At 38.6% G+C, this 18,335-nt stretch overlaps 1 protein-coding gene across 4 annotated transcripts in view; it reads left to right on the top strand.

Annotated features, from left to right (window-relative positions):
- Positions 1-7,229, top strand: part of DCC (DCC netrin 1 receptor) — a 1,150,608-nt gene extending 1,143,379 nt beyond the window's left edge. For all 4 annotated transcript variants that reach the window (XM_045042312.1, XM_045042313.1, XM_019815281.3 and 1 more), the window contains one exon: positions 1,858-7,229. In XM_045042312.1, coding sequence (XP_044898247.1) covers positions 1,858-1,947 — 90 coding nt within the window. In that variant the 3' untranslated portion in view covers positions 1,948-7,229. The remainder of the gene's footprint in view (positions 1-1,857) is intronic.
- The last annotated feature ends 11,106 nt before the right edge of the window (positions 7,230-18,335 follow it).

Below are 18,335 nucleotides of genomic sequence, written 5' to 3' on the forward strand. Positions count from 1 at the left end.
AGTGATAGCCAAAGGTATAATATTAAAAGCAGTAAAATTTGGGGCGCCTGGGTGGCTCAGTCGGTTGAGTGTCTGACTTCAGCTCAGGTCACGATCTCACGGTTCGTGAGTTCGAGCCCCGCGTCAGGCTCTGGGCTGATGGCTCAGAGCCTGGAGCCTGCTTCCGATTCTGTGTCTCCCTCTCTCTCTGCCCCTCCCCCGTTCATGCTCTGTCTCTCTCTGTCTCAAAAATAAATAAACATTAAAAAAAAAAGCTGTAAAATTACACATTAAAGGATATAGAGACACAGGGCAAATAATCTAGATCAGCACTGTCCTATAGACATATAATATGAACTACATGTATAATTTTAAATTTCCTAGAAGCCACATTAAAAGATGTAAAAATAAATGAGATTAATTTTAACAATATCTTTCATTTGACCCAATATTTCCCAAATGTTACCATTGTGTAATAAATATTAAAAAGATGTTAAAAAGATATTTTACATTTTTTGTACTAAGTGTTCAGAATCTGGTGTGTATTTTATACGTATAACACATTCCAAATCAGACTAGTCACATTTCAAAAATCCAATAGCTGCATGTGGCTAGTGATTGCTGTGCTACACAATGATACCTAGATAATTCAAGAAAAACAACCAACAAACATGTTAGGAAATGAGTTATCAACTAATCCCCTCCCTTCAACCTCACTCTTCATATGTAGACCAGTCTTTTGAGCCAAATTGTCCACTTTTCAATTCCCATTCAGCTCTGGAGATTATATGGTATATGACCAAATCATTCACTGACATGCTGAGATTTCTGCAAGACATACCATTTTCAACCAGTTTAATACCATGCATTTTCAGCTGTTTCCTTGGCGCTAGAGTGAGTGAGGACCTACCCCCCATATAAGCTCCACCAGTGTTCTCTTGGGATCAACAGTATTTATTTGGCAGGATTAGATACACATTCTGACCAGGTAGTGAGTAATGCTTTCTGTCCTATACAGAACTAGAAATCATGACTCAGGCCTCATTAACCCAATAACTGAATCAAATGAATGGCCAAGAATGATCAAGTAGGGCAGATCTGCATTAGTCAAAATAAAGGGTATGTTGAGACAAGAAAGAAAAAAGCTGTTATAGAGAATATGTTCAAGACTTCTGCAGGTTGACCTCTTCATTTTACCCACCAATCATATTGGTGGCTATAAGATTGCCTTTACTACTGTGCTGTGCACATAGCCAACTCTGGTTTGGGGCGAGAATTTTGTTTCCACCCGCAAAACAAAGCCATAATCTTCAGACCTTTCACTGATCAAGGCAAAGCCCATCAAACTCCCACACAAAAATGTACCTATGTTGTGTTATGAAGAAAAGAAACATGGTGATATACATTGTGTTCATATCCTGCTGGATGAGATTGGAAGGAAAAAGGAGAACATATTGAATATGAACCATGTCCTGGCCACTGTGGTAGTCACTAAACATGCTACAAGATACTTAGCCTATGAAATAGAAATCATCATTTTGTAGCTGAGAAGAACTGTATATCCGAGAGGCTCACTAACTTAACTGAGACCACACAGACAGTGTGAAATGAGATTTTTTTCTTTTCACTCTAAAGCTTTTTCCTCAACACAGGGATGAAGTTAGTGAAACAGTATGCAATCATTCCTCTCCTCACCACCTCTTTTATTGACATCTTCATTCAATGCTTCTATTCTGAGCATAGCCTCTCGCTATGGCTATGAGCCACTGTGTCATGCTTGAGAATACAGAGTAAACCAACTAGACATGGCCACTGCCTTCATAAAAGGAATGTATTGATGTTCACCTGTCCTAACTTTTGTTTTTATTCTTCCTGTAGGTGTATGAACAGGATGATTTGAGTGAACAAATGGCAAGTTTGGAAGGGCTAATGAAGCAACTTAATGCCATCACAGGCTCGGCCTTTTAACACGTATTACCCAATTGATGAGGTGTATTTTCCGGGAACTTTGCAGCATACCAATTACCCATAAACAGCACACCTGTGTCCAAGAACTCTTAACCAGTGTACAGGTCAACAATCAGGACCACTCACGGAGGATCCTGAAGCGGTTCAGAAGGAATAAGTGTCCCTTCTTTCAAAGGCATCAGGAATTTCACAATGATTACTATGGGGTCCCTAAACAAAAGTAAATAAACGTCTTCACTGCAATGTCAAAGCTGAAGCTGCTAGACTAGTCCTGGGTCTTTGCCACTGCAGTGACCACACCGTCATAACTAATGCTTATGTTTTCCTTCATCGAGGCCTGTCATTTCCTTTTCCTGTAGGTCTAGTCTCACAAAATGCAAGTGCATTATTGAAGCCTGTCCCATCCCGTGGCAAATCAGTGCAAGCTCATTATTTCGTTTTCAACTTCAAAGTACAAAGCGCCCACGGAAATTCTCTCACTACATAGCACCAAAGGATTGGATGTTTTCTTGACAGCACAAAAAGTAAATAAGTCAACAAAAGGCAGCGAAGGCTTATGTTTTGTAACTCAGACATTCATCTTGCACCAGTGGTGGGTATTAGCAAGCGGCTATAAAATTCACCCATTTTTGCAAGTATTTGTCAATCTGCCCTTGGTTAATATTTGTGTCTGAAGAGTTGGAATATAAAAATCTGCAACTAGTGGTGTCTTGCCGGTAGGAGTCTGTTTCCTGAAAGAGGATACAATATGCAATCTTCTCAGACACACGGTAATTATGTGCTTAAGCTTGTAATAGGACACTTTTCAATTTGGGTGGCTTTTGTGCCATATCACACTGTGATGACATTTCAAAGCTTCACCAAGGCCATCTTCCTCAGAAGTCTGGACGGAAGTGTTTCCCCCCCTCCGTCCTGTCCCTCCCTGAGTTCTCCATGGCTGCCAGCCTCTGATGAGGTGGCCAGCTCCCACACACTGCTTGGCCTCCTGACCAACATCCCTGTCACCCTCTGTGGAAATGGCAGACTCCCTGAGAACAGGCCCTGAGGAAGGGAAGTGAAATGGAAGGCAGTTGCACACAGTACCTGCCTTTGAGTGATGTCACTTCCCACGACAGGCTCCTCACTGACTCAGAGGGGGCAGTTTTGGTCAGTGGCCACCACCAAGCCCTATTGTCAAGGGAACCTACACTCTGCCTGAGATGCAGAGAGGAAGGTGCCTCTTGATGCTTCTGACACATTATAAATCCAGTGGATGCTTTTCAGAGCTGCATCTTCATTGTGAACTAGAATTTTAAATTCCTATCGCCATGTTTATCTACAGCTTGGAACTAGGTGAAATTAAGAACATTTTGCGTGCACCCTTTTCATTTCTGAATTTTCAGCTGCATTTGGAGTTAATCCCTGTTTATGCAGCTGAATCGCCAAAAGGGAGCTAATTTGCATATTTATCAGTTAGGCGACTTGAAAACCCAATAAGAGAGTTTCAGCTGAATTATTCCTTTCAGCTCTGTCTTTGATTTCAAGCTTGAGTAGGTCATAATTTTAAAAGAGCATGGAAGGGATAGGATCTTTACAACCTAATAGCTCCTTTTATTAGGTGGGTAATTATATATGAATCCCTGAATAAAATATTTTGAGCAAAATGGCACTGTAACAGAAGTAATAATTCAGATTATTTTTTTACAGTTTTATGTCGGGAAGGAAATCTGATGTCAAAGAGAGGGCTTGTTCAAATGGTTCATTAGAAAGTCCGGTCCATTTGTGAAATTGTTCCTTCAACAAGAGTGCTTCTTCAATATACTAAGATTTTCTTGAAGTTCTTCTGAAGAGCTATGTGACGTTATTCTATAGGGCAGATTATTCTTGTTCAAAATCTGGGCACTTAGGTAGACAACCTTCCGCTGACCGGGAACAAGGCATTTCCTAACATAATCCCGAATATTGCAGAAATAATTCATTACTTCAGAAAATGTTCATTAGGCTAGCTTTACCACTCAAGGTCCTAGAATGCCCCCCCTTTCTAATACTCATAAACAAGGAACATTCTCTGAAAGCATTCTCTACCCAAAGAATGACATCCTGAGTGCTCTGTTTGAAACTGGCTACAAGTCTCAAATTTCAGATAGAGTCACATCTTCAATCTATAGACTGTATCTGGACAATCAAGAGAACTAGAATTTCACAAAATTCTAGTTGACTCTAGTCAAAGTCACTGACCTTAATAAATAAAAATTGGTAAAACTACACGAACATATGCATTATCTGTTTTCGGTGAGAGGTATATTTCTGGTGCATGCTCTTAAAACTTTCTTCATTAAAGAAATACAATGGTTTGTTTTAGTAATTTGTAATGCTAATAAGGCTTTGCTTCATGCCTTGAAGATATAGTAGAATCCATTTAAATCCTCTCAAGAGACTCTCGTGCCCTTTACCCAATGGTTTTAGTCCGCAGTGACTTCACCACAGCTTTTGTAAAACTCTGCTCCCCACTATCTCAAAGAGTTCACATATGTATACAACTGCCTGCTCAAGTTTTCAGGTCATTTTTTAATTTCCCAGTCTTCTGATCTCTTGACAAGAAGCAATGTGTGAACACTGCAAGATAGCCTCTATTTTGTTCCTACTTCGAGCCTAGTTCATAACATCCAGGGCTCTTTAAGCTCATAAATCTCTCTGACTCCCATAGGGTGATGTTTGACAGCCAACCAGCAGCTCTGCCACCAGGGCTCATTTCTCCCTGAAAAAGAAGAAAATAAAACTTGGCAGGGCCTGCTCAGTCCTCCTCTACACTGTACTGAACTGTCAGGCCAGAGCCTCCTCTTGAAAAAGTTTGGTACGTTTCTTTTGTATTTCATACCGATAAGAAAGCTCTTTTTCTTTCCTCTAGAAATTTCTGCACTTGTTAAACGCACAAAAATGCAGATAGCTCAAAATGCATAAAGCGTATTTGGAGGATGCTGTAGCCAAAAGTTAAATGTTTCTTAGTGATTCACATTCAATAAAAAAACACTCATAGCTACCTCTTTGTAAAATAGGGCTATAAGCTTCTAGAATATTTAAATAATGGAACTTTACATTTGGGTATTATAAAATGCACACTCAATTGAATAATCTGGGGGGGAAAAAAGAGAGAGGGAGAGAGAAAAAACAGATCAATCCAGGGATATAAGAGGTGAATTTATTAGAACTTCATATGAGAGATTGGATATAACATTATTCTCTTCAAAATAAGGAGTGGTCAAAACGACATGTATGTTTGGTCCTCTGCCTTGGTAGGAGCTACAAAAGGAGAGATACCCTGCATTAGTGTGTTGCTCCAAACAATATTTGGAAACTTTAAAGTTTGGCACTCACCGGCTTTTCCAATAAAGCATTTCTAAGTAGGTTTTTCTGGAAACCTTCATAGTCTGTATTGGAAGATGATTACTCATTCTTATCCACCCTTTTGATACATCTGTCTTTTGATTTTGTTTAGAGAAATAACTAAAATCTCCTCCAAATTTAATAGAGGGTTTCATATATGGCAGCTGAACTATAACTCCAACAAAAAAAAAATGTCACCTCTAAAGAAATCACTGTGCCATTTCAGATGAAATTGGATCCCAGACTCAAACTTGTGGTTTTAGAACTTCCATTTCTAGTCTATGAGACAGAGACAAATAGAAAAAATTCCCTAGTTTTAGTTATGCTTACAGAAAACAAAATCATCTGAACCTTAAAATAGATGTGGAACAAGGTTGTTTTCCTTCCCTCAATCAACTAGTTTACTTCATGCAATTGCACACTGTCCGAAGGCCAGAGGCTAGCATCCTAGCCCGTTCACAACCATGTATACAACACAGATCCCATAACATTCTAGAGCTGCAGAAGCAGGCATATACTCACGTCTACCATCTCTCTCTCTTTTAAAAATTTCTTTCAGAGCAACATTTTACTCATAATGTCTATTTCTCTCATGAATTTCAGAAATCACTTAAATCTTGCAGAGAAAAGCTTTTTGCTTGATTCCAATGTTTTAAATTACTGTAGATACTTAGAAAATCATAGACATTTTGTGTGATATTCCATTCTAATGAAAAAAGACACATTCCCATGTTTCAGTGTCCTTTGCTATCCAAATACCTACTTCCAAAAGGTAATGATGAAAATAAATGCCTATTTCCTGGTCAGTGAGGTTATATAGGAGACCAAATACCACGCCCACATCCACAAATACATCTTACTCCTGCGCTCTGCATTGCCACTGTTGGGTAACGTTCACTTGGCGACTTCTGGCTGCACTCTGAAGGATTTCTTCTCCTGCTCTCAGTAGAGAGCCTTTGTACATTGCCATCCTATAATTTTTTGTTGGTTGGAGAGCAACAGCAAAACTCTGCAAGATGTCACAGATGCATGGGCCAAGAGATCTCACTGTGTGCTGAAAGCATATTTTCAGATGCAAGAAAGGAATGTTGGAGAGGAGGAGAAATGCTGTTTTTTATTATTGTAGGGTAAACCTGACAATTCTGAACTTTGTGAATTGTCAGCTTGTTTGGGGGATGGGTGGGTGGGTCTGGGGTGTACTTTTTATAAGTAATATTTAATTTATTATTTAGAGTGGCTTCTTTTTGGATAATTTATGATAAAAAGGGAGATCTGGTTGGGAATCTAGATACGGCTATTAAAGCTGCAGTGTTCCATATCTCAGAGGGACCACTTTGGAAATGAACTGTCCATTGCTGAGTATGAGGATAAGTCCAGGCAAAGCCTCCACTGAAGCTTCATCGTTACCACCTTCTCCCTTTCCAGGGTCATTCAAACAAGATAACACCAAATCTAAAATATTCTGACAGCATTTTGCAGATCAGTGCTACTCATTCTCTCAAAGGGCTTTGCAATTCAAATTGTTAGTGTGCTAGTGGTAGGTTTATTTGGTAGAAATGGGTATACTACAGCTTTAACTAGCCTTAGTGGAAAAAGAAATTTTTTGTTGCTACAAAACACCTTTAAACAAACAAAGGTATTTTGAGCCTACAAAGAGTTTCTTTAAATTGTCAAGACTCTAGCATTGTTAACCAAATTAGACTAGTGATTGCAATATTTAAGTGTAAATCTTGTTCTATGAGAAAGGATACTTGCTTACAGTTTAAAACAATGACTGTTTCTACACTCGATCTTGTATACTACCACACGAGGAAAAAGGGGGTTTTGTAATCACTGTAGAACAGTCTCATATTCATTTTTTATAGAAATGTTATTCCAATGGTGCATTTTTTGTTTAATAAATAAAGTTTTGATACAAAGTTCTTTCTTCAAGTTATTTATGTGTGTATATATATATGTATATATATAATTATTTTAGAGAGAGAGCATGTGAGCGGGGGAGTTGGGCAGAGGGGGAGGGGGAGGGAGGGAGAATCTTAAGCAGGCTCCTTGCTCGACACACAGGGCTCAATTCCACAACCCTGGGATCACAACCTGAGCCAAAATCAAGAGTCGGATGCTCAACCAACTGAGTGAGACACCCAGGTGCCCCAAGCTATTTATATTAAATGGCTGACACTAAATGCACCCAACTCTAATCCCTGCCTGCCTATTATACTCAGGATACATACTGCCTTATTCTGACCTCTGTGGCAGAGGCTGGAGTGCTCTGCCATATCCCTTCGGATCCTTATACCATGTTCATGCACATGCCCAGTGTGGCTTCAATCCCAACAGCAAATACCCATGTCTTTTTGTTGGAGGGCTGCCCCCAGCTGCCAGAACTCACTTTGCCTATATGCAAAGGAGAGCTGGAAATCCCTGACCACGCCTCACCAATAGCTGGTCAATAATTTGGCCTGTTTTCCCCAACTGGAACAATGTTGAGGTGTATTCCAAGTCACCTCAAGAGTTCCCCTACAGGACCTAGCCAAAGTGACTCTGAGGAGTGACAGTGCTCCAAAATATTGTACCCTAGACATAGTACCTTATTTGGCTTGTGTCCTTTCTCTTTCCTTCCTTCCCCATTCTCCTAATGGTCTCTCCTGGGAGCACTTCTTAATCACTTTTACACAGCTTCTCATGTCAGGGTCTGTTTTGGAGGAATGTACCCCGAGGCAAGTCCCCTCTATTTTTATTTCCATTTCAGCACACCAGTACCAAATAAATGTAATGCTCTCTCCATCCTCCAGATATTTCATTCTTATCAATAGTAGAACATGGGGATGCATATGCATTGAACAATATATTGCTGTGAGTATTGAAAGATTAAGTTGGGCATGTAGTCTCTTCTCTAAGAGAAAGTCATGTGCTAATAAAAGTGTTATTAACCCTTTGGGGCAAGTAGAGAACCACCTAGTAAATTCTTTCTTGAAGGCAATGCATCACAGGTGACAAGATAGGTTGGGCTTTAAAGATCATCTAGATCTCCCTGTCTTCCTCAACTCATACTCATTCCATCTAGAGAAAAGAAATCACCAAGAACCTGGAGAAATTGGAATCCTTGTGCCTGATCAGTAGGAATGTAAACTAATGCAGTCACTGTGGAAAACAGCATGATGGTTCCTCAAAAAATTAAACACAGATTACCATATGATCCAGCAAATTGACTCTGAGCATATACCCAAAAGAATGGAAAGCAGAGACTTGGACAGATATTTGGATGCCTATGTTCACAGCAGCATTATTCACAATAGCCAAAAGATGAAAGCAATCCACGGATGCATCAACAGATGAATAAATAAAATGTGGTGTATGTATACAGTGGAATATTATTCAACCTTAAAAACGAGGGACATTCTGAGACACATGCTGCAACATGGATGAAACTTGGAGACATTATGCTAAGTAAAATAAGTCTGTCACTAAAGAGCAAATAGTATATAATTCCATTTATATGAGGTACCTAGAAGAGTCAAATTCATGGGGACAGAGAGTAGAATGGTGGGTGCCAGTAGCTAGGAAAATACAGCAATGGAGAATAATTGGTATAGAGATTCAGTTTTGGAAGATGAAAGGGGTTCTGGGGATAGATAGTGATGATGGCTGCACAACATGAAGATACTTAATGCTACTAAACTTAAAAATGATTTAAAAAGAAATTTTTGTGTTATGTATATTTTAGCACAATTTTTAAAAATCTCCAAATAAGGATATTCCAGAACCATCTTCTATAAATGCTAATATTTATTCTATAATTTATGAAATGTAACTATGTTAACACCAAAATGTTAAAGGAGATTGATATGCAAAAAATAGAAACAACATATTTACCACAGTCTATTTTATTTCACACATTTTGCACTACCATATTCAACTGATGTAACCATATCTTAACAAAAGAATGTTGTGCTACCAGAAAAGGCTGTCACAGATGATTATTTCCACGGAAAACTGGTTATTTGAAGAAAAGTAAAATAGGTTGCTGGTGTCTGAGCTAGAGAAGAGAAGGCTAAAAAATTACTCTCTCCATTGCAAATATTGTTATGGAAGAGATTTTGGACTGCTCGAAGAATGAGACAGTTGCTATCTTAAATACCCTATGATGCTAGAATTGGGTAGATACAAAGTTGTATTAATATGCATGCAGGTGAGTTTAATAGGTCTGATGGAAAGTGGAAAGTCAGAGAGGTCTACCCAGAGCCGAAATCCAGAAAGGTGGACATCGCCTCTCTTTCATGGAAATTTTCTTCAATCCATTGATCACTCATCAGTTCATTTAATGTGTTTTAAAGGTGTACGTAAAATTATTAAAAATACATCTTGATCCCCAGCCCATCATTCCACTTCCTCATTTCTTTCATGCATCACTCTTTTCCTAAACATTGTTTGCAGCCTCTCATTTGCATTCACATACCACCTCTATGCTTGTAAAGCTAAAGCTGTCTTTCCTCCACTAACGGTTTTAATTCTGCAATTGCACTTGTAATTTCCTTGTGACTTTTCCTTTTCTTACCCATCTCCTTTATTGCATTCTGTTGTCTTTTTATCCCATCCCATTCTCTCTTTATTATATTCCAATTCTGTTTCATAGAGTCGATATTTCTTTATACACTTGGAAAATGCCAGTTTTCTTTGAAACTCCTTCTGCTTTTGTAAAAGAATTATCTTGTAGGCCTGTTATGTCTCATTACTTCACCTAGTCTTCTTTTTAATGTATTTTTTTATTTTTTTAATGTTTATTTATTTTGAGAGAGAGAGGGAGGGAAAGAGAGAGAGATCACACATGGGCATGAGTGGCGGAGGGGCAGAGAGAGAGAGAGAGAGAGAGAATCCCAAGCAGGCTTTGTGCTGTCAGTGTAGAGCCTGATACAGAGCTCAAACTCACAAACCAAGAGACCAAGACCTGAACCAAAGTCAAGAGTAGGATGCTTAACCGACTCATCGACCCAGGCACCCACTTTAGCCTATTCTTATTTTTATTTTAGAGTTAAGTATCTTTAATATATGTATTTCCTCTGAAATGAAGGAAAATTCATCCAGGTCACTGTGTGTCAACCCTCTGTCCATGTGAATTGCTCACGGCCCCATTTTATGACCCCTTGTGTTCTGAGACTGCTTCCTGAAGCACACATGGCCAACTGGTTGTTCTCCACAGATCCCAGCAAAGGCTCCACTATCTCATTGGCTTTCATCTAGTATAAATCTGCTGGATTGATGCAGTGTCTTCCTTTTCATCTCTCTGGTTCTTAGATTGCCAACCAAGAACACATGAAAATCAGCAAAACTCAAGAAGAAACATGCCCCATCTCCTCTCTATCTCTACTTCTGCATCTACTTAGAATGCTGTAGAGAGGAGAGATGTACCCAAGTTCATTCGTTCCTCTCTTATCCTTTCTGCCCAGTCCTGCTCTGACAGTTTGTACTAAACAAATGAATGTAGTGGAGAGAGAGAGCTGAGGGAGGAATACATAACTGCTGTGTGTGTGATGCTTTTTTGAGGCACCCAGAGTGATACTGGCCTGGATTTCTGGTGGGTATAAACTTTTCACTTGTGTACTGAAGATCCTTTGCATGAGATCACGGGCAACATGGTGAGGATGGGCCTTCAATTATGCTTTCTTAATGATTTATTGACCTTATAGTTGGTGGAAAAAAAAGAAACTTTCTGGATTCTGTCGTCTTCCTCTTCTCTTTCTTCAAATATCTGTTTTCTGAATCCCTAGATATAATAATGGGAAAGTGGGATGGACTGCTAGGGGCAACTTTCCAGATGCCATTGTAATTGTTGAACCCTAGATATTTTTTTAAAGCACTGAAGATTTATCCTACTTTCGATTTGCACAAGTCTAAGCTTAACCTATATTTTGTTTACCAATTTCTTATTTCTGTGTTGCTACATTATTTTCTCTTTCATCTGCAACTAAGCTCTCTCCTTCACCTTAACTTTAGAAACTCATAATTTGATACAATAAATACTAAGGCAATTATTCCTGAGATAATCCAAATGTTCTCATTAGCAGCTCAAAAGATTTCTTGAAATAAATAAGAGAAGTAATTTTTCCCAGATTTCTTTCACGTTTTAATTAACATTCTTTATAAATTAATTTCCCTGTCTTTGCTAATATCTATTCTGACTCTTTATGTAAGTTTGACAAAATACCCTTTAGTAGAACAATTTTTCACCTTCTTAATGTTTCTTAAGGATTTAATTCTTAAACTACTCTTTGAATCTGTGGTGGATTCCCTCTGCTACTTTTCTTTTTATTCAACTAAAAACTGTCCTTTGGTGTGGAACTCTTTTAGTAATGGTAGCATTTTAATTTTGTAGATGTGAGTCCTTATTTGTCATGGATTATTCCCATTGCTTCCCTAAGTCTGATGTTTTGAGAAATCAGCACATTTACTTCATAGGGATATTGTAGATATTAAATTTAAATTAGACAATGTAAATAAACCTCTTAGTATAATTTCTAGTACTTGGCAAAAGCCTAACGAATGCTACTTCTGTTCCGTTTCTGCACTCAATCTTTCCCCTTAACATTTATGAATATTTTCATGTTTTAAAAAGTATAGATGGAAATTTAGCAAATTTGTGGTTTGGGAGTGATTCGAACTTTATAGGTACTATTTGTAACATGCATGCAGATGTAGAAAGAAGTTTTCAAAAGCATGGTACTATTGTAAAATAGTTTTTTTTTCCTTAACATATACATCCAGTATTTATTTAGTGCCTTTATTCACATGAAAGACATAGTACTAAGGGAACCAATGAACCAAAGGATAAAGCCATACATTTTATATATTTAGACACTAACAGATAAGTGTGTGCGTATACATGTATATGTATTTATGTGAGGATAGTTTGGATGAGACAGGTAGCTTTACATAGGTAAAGACAAAATTCCACTAGACTACAGAGCATCAAACTAAGGTTGATGGAAGCCTCATAGGAAAGGTGGTATGTGAGAAGAGCTTTATTTTTTTTAATATATGAAATTTATTGTCAAATTGGTTTCCATACAACACCCAGTGCTCATCCCAAAAGATGCCCTCTTCAATACCCATCACCCACCCTCCCCTCCCTCCCACCACCCATCAGCCCTCAGTTTGTTCTCTCTCAGTTTTTAAGAGTCTCTTATGCTTTGGCTCTCTCCCACTCTAACCTCTTTTTATTGTGTGAGAAGAGCTTTAAATAATAAGACTAAAATATTTAGAGATTGAAAAGGGCTAGTCAGCTCAAAGAAGTTATATGATCGGGGCGCCTGGGTGGCGCAGTCGGTTAAGCGTCCAACTTCAGCCAGGTCACGATCTCGCGGTCAGTGAGTTCGAGCCCCGCGTCGGGCTCTGGGCTGATGGCTCAGAGCCTGGAGCCTGTTTCCGATTCTGTGTTTCCCTCTCTCTCTGACCCTCCCCCGTTCATGCTCTGTCTCTCTCTGTCCCAAAAATAAACAAAAAACGTTGAAAAAATTTTTTTTAAAAAGGAAGTTATATGATCAAAAAGATACAATGGCAAGGATTTACAGGACAAAAAATGGAACTAATAATTATCTCGGGACTTTTTTTAAAGTATGTGGATTGTGGAAGAAAGTAGGAAGTATATTTCCACTGACTTTATAGTCAGTGGAAAGTGTTGTATTACAAAGTTATATAATGGTGATCTAAGATATTTAATTTAATTTGGTTACTAATAAGGAACCACTGAATATGAAAGTTTTATTTCTTCATTCACAAATGTCTGTTGAATATTTACCACGTACAAATGATTGAGCTGGCACTGGAAAAACAGCAGTGACCAGTATGAATATTTCTGCCTTTATGGAGTTCATAATTCACTTGTGGGGACAAAGAACAGATAGGTACAATGATTGTAATGAGTGCTATAAACTAAGATTATGATATGGAAATATTGTATCTTTAGGAATTATTATTGAGGGCAGTAGAGACACTTATTTTAGGTGGGGAATGCTTCTTCATAGAGGTAACATTTAAACTAAAACCACAGAATACTAACAATCCATCCATGTGAATGTTGGCACTATAGAACATTCCAGAAGGAGGGGAAAACTGGCAAAGTCCCAGGTTGGGAAAAGAGCCTGGCTTATCGAAGGACTGGACAGATGGTTAGTGCAGTTGCATTTCATTGAGCAGGAGGAAAAATAGAATGAAGAAATTAAGGATTTAGAATTGGCCATATCCTGCTACACACTGCAGTACTTGCTACTGAGTTTAGATTCAAAAGTAATAGCCAATTGAAGGCAAAAAGAGAGTTAAAATCTGATTTGTGTGTATCAAGATTTTTGTAAAGTGTGCACACTACCTCAGATGTGCAAGATTATGTAGCCTTCTTTATCTTCTATAATTGCTTCTGTCTTGCTCACAATTCCCAATTCTTATCGGGTAGTGAGTTAAATCTCAATCTTTTCAATAAAAGGAATCTGTCATTTCATTTAAAGCAGCTTCTTTTGGGACGCCTGGGTGGCTCAGTCGGTTAAGCGGCCGACTTCGGCTCAGGTCACGATCTCCCACTCTGTGAGTTCGAGCCCCGCATCGGGCTCTGTGCTGACAGCTCAGAGCCTGGAGCCCGTCTCAGATTCTGTGTCTCCCTCTCTCTCTGACCCTCCCCTGTTCATGCTCTGTCTCTCCCTGTCTCAAAAATAAATAAACGTTAAAAAAAAATTAAAAAAATAAAGCAGCTTCTTTCTATTTAACTCTTTGGATAAAGTCACTAAAATCAAGTTCTAACTCCCCACTACAGCTTTTTTTCCTCTTCCCAAAGTTCCCTATCATTGCCAGTCCTCAAGATGGCTCTGGGGAAGCACAAATGTGCTCATGTCATGCTTCACCAAATGTGGATCCTCTCTGCTTTCAGCAAATGACCCTTCATTCCATCCCCTTCATCCCCTCACTGATTTGGCCCAATCTGAGCTTTTTTTTCACTATTAAATCCCTGAGTCTCAGCCTTGTTTTACACCTGGCCCCCAACTAGTCTGTCTACTATGCAACCTCTATTTAAAAGTCACTTCTCCTTTGCCATGGTAATCCTAAGGTAGACTCAACTCTCAACTTAGGCCTCTCCCAAATGCCCTGCTGAGAGTATGCGGGAATAACTGGATCCCTTACTTGCCATATACAGGTGGTATTTCCAGTGCTCTTTATGTTGAGGACAACACGACACCACTTTTCTCTCTTTTCATCCTTCTAGGATGTTCCTTTCCAAGAATGCCGTAGACCACAACAAATCAGAGTCCCCTGGTTTGGGCCTCATCCCTTACCTGACTAGATTCTCTATCATCCTTTGCCTCTTCACCCCAGGGTTTTACTCCATGGGGATGTGCCAGAAGCCTTATATCTAACTTAGTAACATTTTCATTTCTCCTTGCACACTTGTGTCTGTTGATGTGCCATGTCTTGTCCAAGAGAAACTTTCTGCTTACTTTTGAGGTCTGGCAAAAATTCTCCTCATGTCATATCTTAGAAATCTTCACTATCTGTGTATTATATTAATATCTTCATTTCCCTGAAACCATTTGGTCAATGGTTATGAAGCCACAAGGCATTAAAGTTTAACAAGAATAGACATTTTATTAATTTAATATTTATAAAAATAATATACCAGATGTGTGTGTGTGTGCATTAAAAATCACTCTGGCTATTGTGTAGAGAATGAATTCCAAGTAGCAAAAATGAAAAAAAAAAAAGCTGCAGGAAAAGTTTGATAGTTGATTCAATTGTGGTGAAGAGATGGAAATGAATGGGTTACATTTGAACAGTGTTTTAGAGGTAGAAATAAGCACAGATGCAAATGGATAGGATGGCATGGGTTTCTGGTTTACACTTTCAAGTTGGTGGTAACTTTTTCTCTGATACAGTAGACTGGGAGAGAAACAGTTTTGGTACGGTATGTATAGGGAAGTAAAAGTATATAACATTTAAAGAGGCATGTGATATCTAACAGGAGACATCAAAATGTAGATGAACATTTGAATCTGAGAACACGTACGAAAGGTCTTGTCTGGAGACATAAATTCAAGTTTCCAACATATAGTGGCATCTAACGCCACAAGAATATACATGGCAGAGAGAAAAGTTGGGCCTAAATTGAGCCCTGAGAGAATCTAGAATATAGATAATTGGTAGAGAAGGAGCAACCAAGTAAGCAGGCTTAGGAAGGGTGGCCAATGACAGGCAAAAATGGGGAAAAAATACAGGAGTTTTCTGTTTGAGGGAAAAATTAGGGAAAACATTGGTATGACAGAAGAGAAAAAGCATTGTGAACAGAGGAAGGGTTCAGCTGTGTTAAGAACTTGGTGGCATTTGGAGTAAGACAAAGACAAAATTGTGTGTATTGAATTTGTCAATGTGAAGATCATACAAAGGGTAACTAAGTCCCCTAGTTTTCCTGGGATAACCCTAGTTTATGTCCCATGCCCTCATGTAGTTAGTTTCTAGAATAGTAGTTACCATAATATAGCATCTACTTTCACTTTCAAAATATCCTCATTTGGATGATAGTTTTTATGGTCATACTAGTTATCAGTGACTAAAACAGGAGCAGTTTCAGTGAAGGGATGGAGGTAGAAGTCAGATTATAATGGATCATAGATGGAATGAGAACATATGAAGTAAATATAATGCATGTGCAATAACTGTGATAAAGTTGTATTATGAAGAACAGAAGAAACATGGGAAATAATTAGAAGGGTAACTGGATCTTATGTGCTTTCAAAAATGAACTATAAAATCACTCAGAAAGATTCTTCTAGAAAACTGAGCAATTTCCAAATCAAATTCATCTGTGTCATAAATTCTCAAAGTGAATAGCAGTATGATTTAAGAAAAAGATCTTCAGGCGAGGTACAATAATTAAACACTCCAGAGAGTGTTGCATAACAGTGAAGGGTTGCCCTGGTTTACAGTCAGAAATGGAACTCTCCAGAACCAAAAGCAAAGGGGCATGCAGTACCTTTATACAAGAGGATACAGTGTAATAAGCTGATAGAGTGGTAACTAATGCACCAGATCCTATACCAGATCCTAACACCTATAACCTGAAAATTTTACTTTATACGGAATGGAAGAGTCTTTGTCAATGTGATTAACTTAAGGATTTTGAGATGGGGAGATTTTAGATTATTTGGATGGGCTCTAAATGCAATCACAAGTGTCCCTATAAAGGAAACAGAAGGAGTTTAGACACAGAAACAGAGGAGGAGGAAACAATGTGACCACAGAGGCAGAAATTGCAATGATGTAGCCACAAACCAGGAAATGTTGGCGGCCACTAAAAGCTGGAAGCTGTAGAGAATGGATTCTCCCCTAGTGGCTTTGGAGGGACTGCATGCCTGCCAACACCTGGATTGCAATCGCCATTTCAGACTCTGGTTTGCAGAACTGTGGGTGAATATATTTCTGTTGTTTTAAGCCGCTAACTTTGTGGTAACTTGTTATAGTAGCTAGAAGAAACTGATATGATAGGACTGAGAAAGCTCAGTCCACGCAAGACCATGAAGTCTAAAATGCAACAAATAAATTTTTGAAAAGACAAATGCCAAGTCCAAAGAGATTAGAGGAGATATGTTGGTGGAGAAAAGGAGATGGTGTCTAGAGTTTCAATGTTACCACACAGACAGGTTGGGTTTACTGTATAAAAGTACAGTGTAAATGAGGGTCCTTGACGATCGTCCAGAAGATCAGCTCACAGTTATGGTGGATTTTATGGACCTTCCAGGTTCAGCAACTGGGAAGATGAATCTGGAATGAGATCCCAGTCAAAAGCATTAACTTCAGGGTTGTTGGCCACGGGGCTTTGAATAGGTGCCTAATTTCTCTGGGTTTGATTTTGTTTGTTTTCCCTCTATTTTTATCTATAACACACGGGTAATAATATCTGACTTGCTTACCTCACAGATTTCCTATGTGCATCAAATCAGATACTAGACATAAAAACATTTTATTTTTATAAAGTGTTATTTTATAACTTGCAAAGCTCCAATGGTATTAATTTTCAATACTTGTACTCAGAAAACTGTGACCTACTCAGCCTTCAAGAGCTAAAACATAAGTGAGTGGAGGCATCTGCAAAGGATTTTACCAGAAATCCTATACCTGATTAGGGTCCAAAGCCTTCCCTAAGGTTTCTGTGGACTTCCAGAGGGGTGGAGTGGGAAATGTCAGCTCAAGCGCTTGCTGACATGCAGCCAGATTCTGTTGGCTAATCTCATTGACGCAACTATTTTTTCATTAAAAACAAAACAAAGCAAAAAAATAGAAATATAGGCAGCAGACTTTACTTGAGATTGAGTTGAAGACAGGAACAGAAAGGGTGGAAGAAAGGGTTTTACCTTAGTTGTAGAAATGCAAACTTTCCAACATAATTTTCTTCAGCCATTTTCTCAGAAGGAAATTTCCACCGACCCAGAAATCATGCAGTCCGTGTCCTTACACATCTCCCAGACTCCTCTCTTTCCCTTCTCATCTTTGTCTCTCTGTTCTGTTCTGTTCTGTTCGAGTCCTTACTTCCAAGAGAAGAAATACAAATCCCTCTTATTCTTTCCTTTAGGGAATTATCACTTTCTTTTGTTGTTCAGCCTATTGTTGACAGAACTTCAGACTCTTACCTCCTAACCCAAGCAGTTAATTAAGGTTCTATGTCCCTAAAGACCATTTCCTGTATAGAAGGAATTCTGAAGCCAGCTGTTATAATATAGTGCTTACCCCGCAATATGGTAAAATAAAATGGAAACTTTACCCCAGTTTTCTTGCATTTACCTAAGTGTGAGGGAAGAATTCTAGGCCAGACTTCAGAGCAAGAAACAATATTTGCTCTTCCTCTGGATTATCTTGGATCAAATTGGGACCCTCCTTGAAGCTGAAGCTATGAAAGGTGATTCCTTTCAAACTTTTTACCCTTCTCAAATGTATTTTGTAGACCAAAGGCCTCTTCATTATGAGCATGCACAGAGAAGTCAAACTGACTGAATGAA

Source organism: Felis catus, chromosome D3, assembly GCF_018350175.1.
Source record: "Felis catus isolate Fca126 chromosome D3, F.catus_Fca126_mat1.0, whole genome shotgun sequence".
NCBI lineage: Eukaryota > Metazoa > Chordata > Mammalia > Carnivora > Felidae > Felis > Felis catus.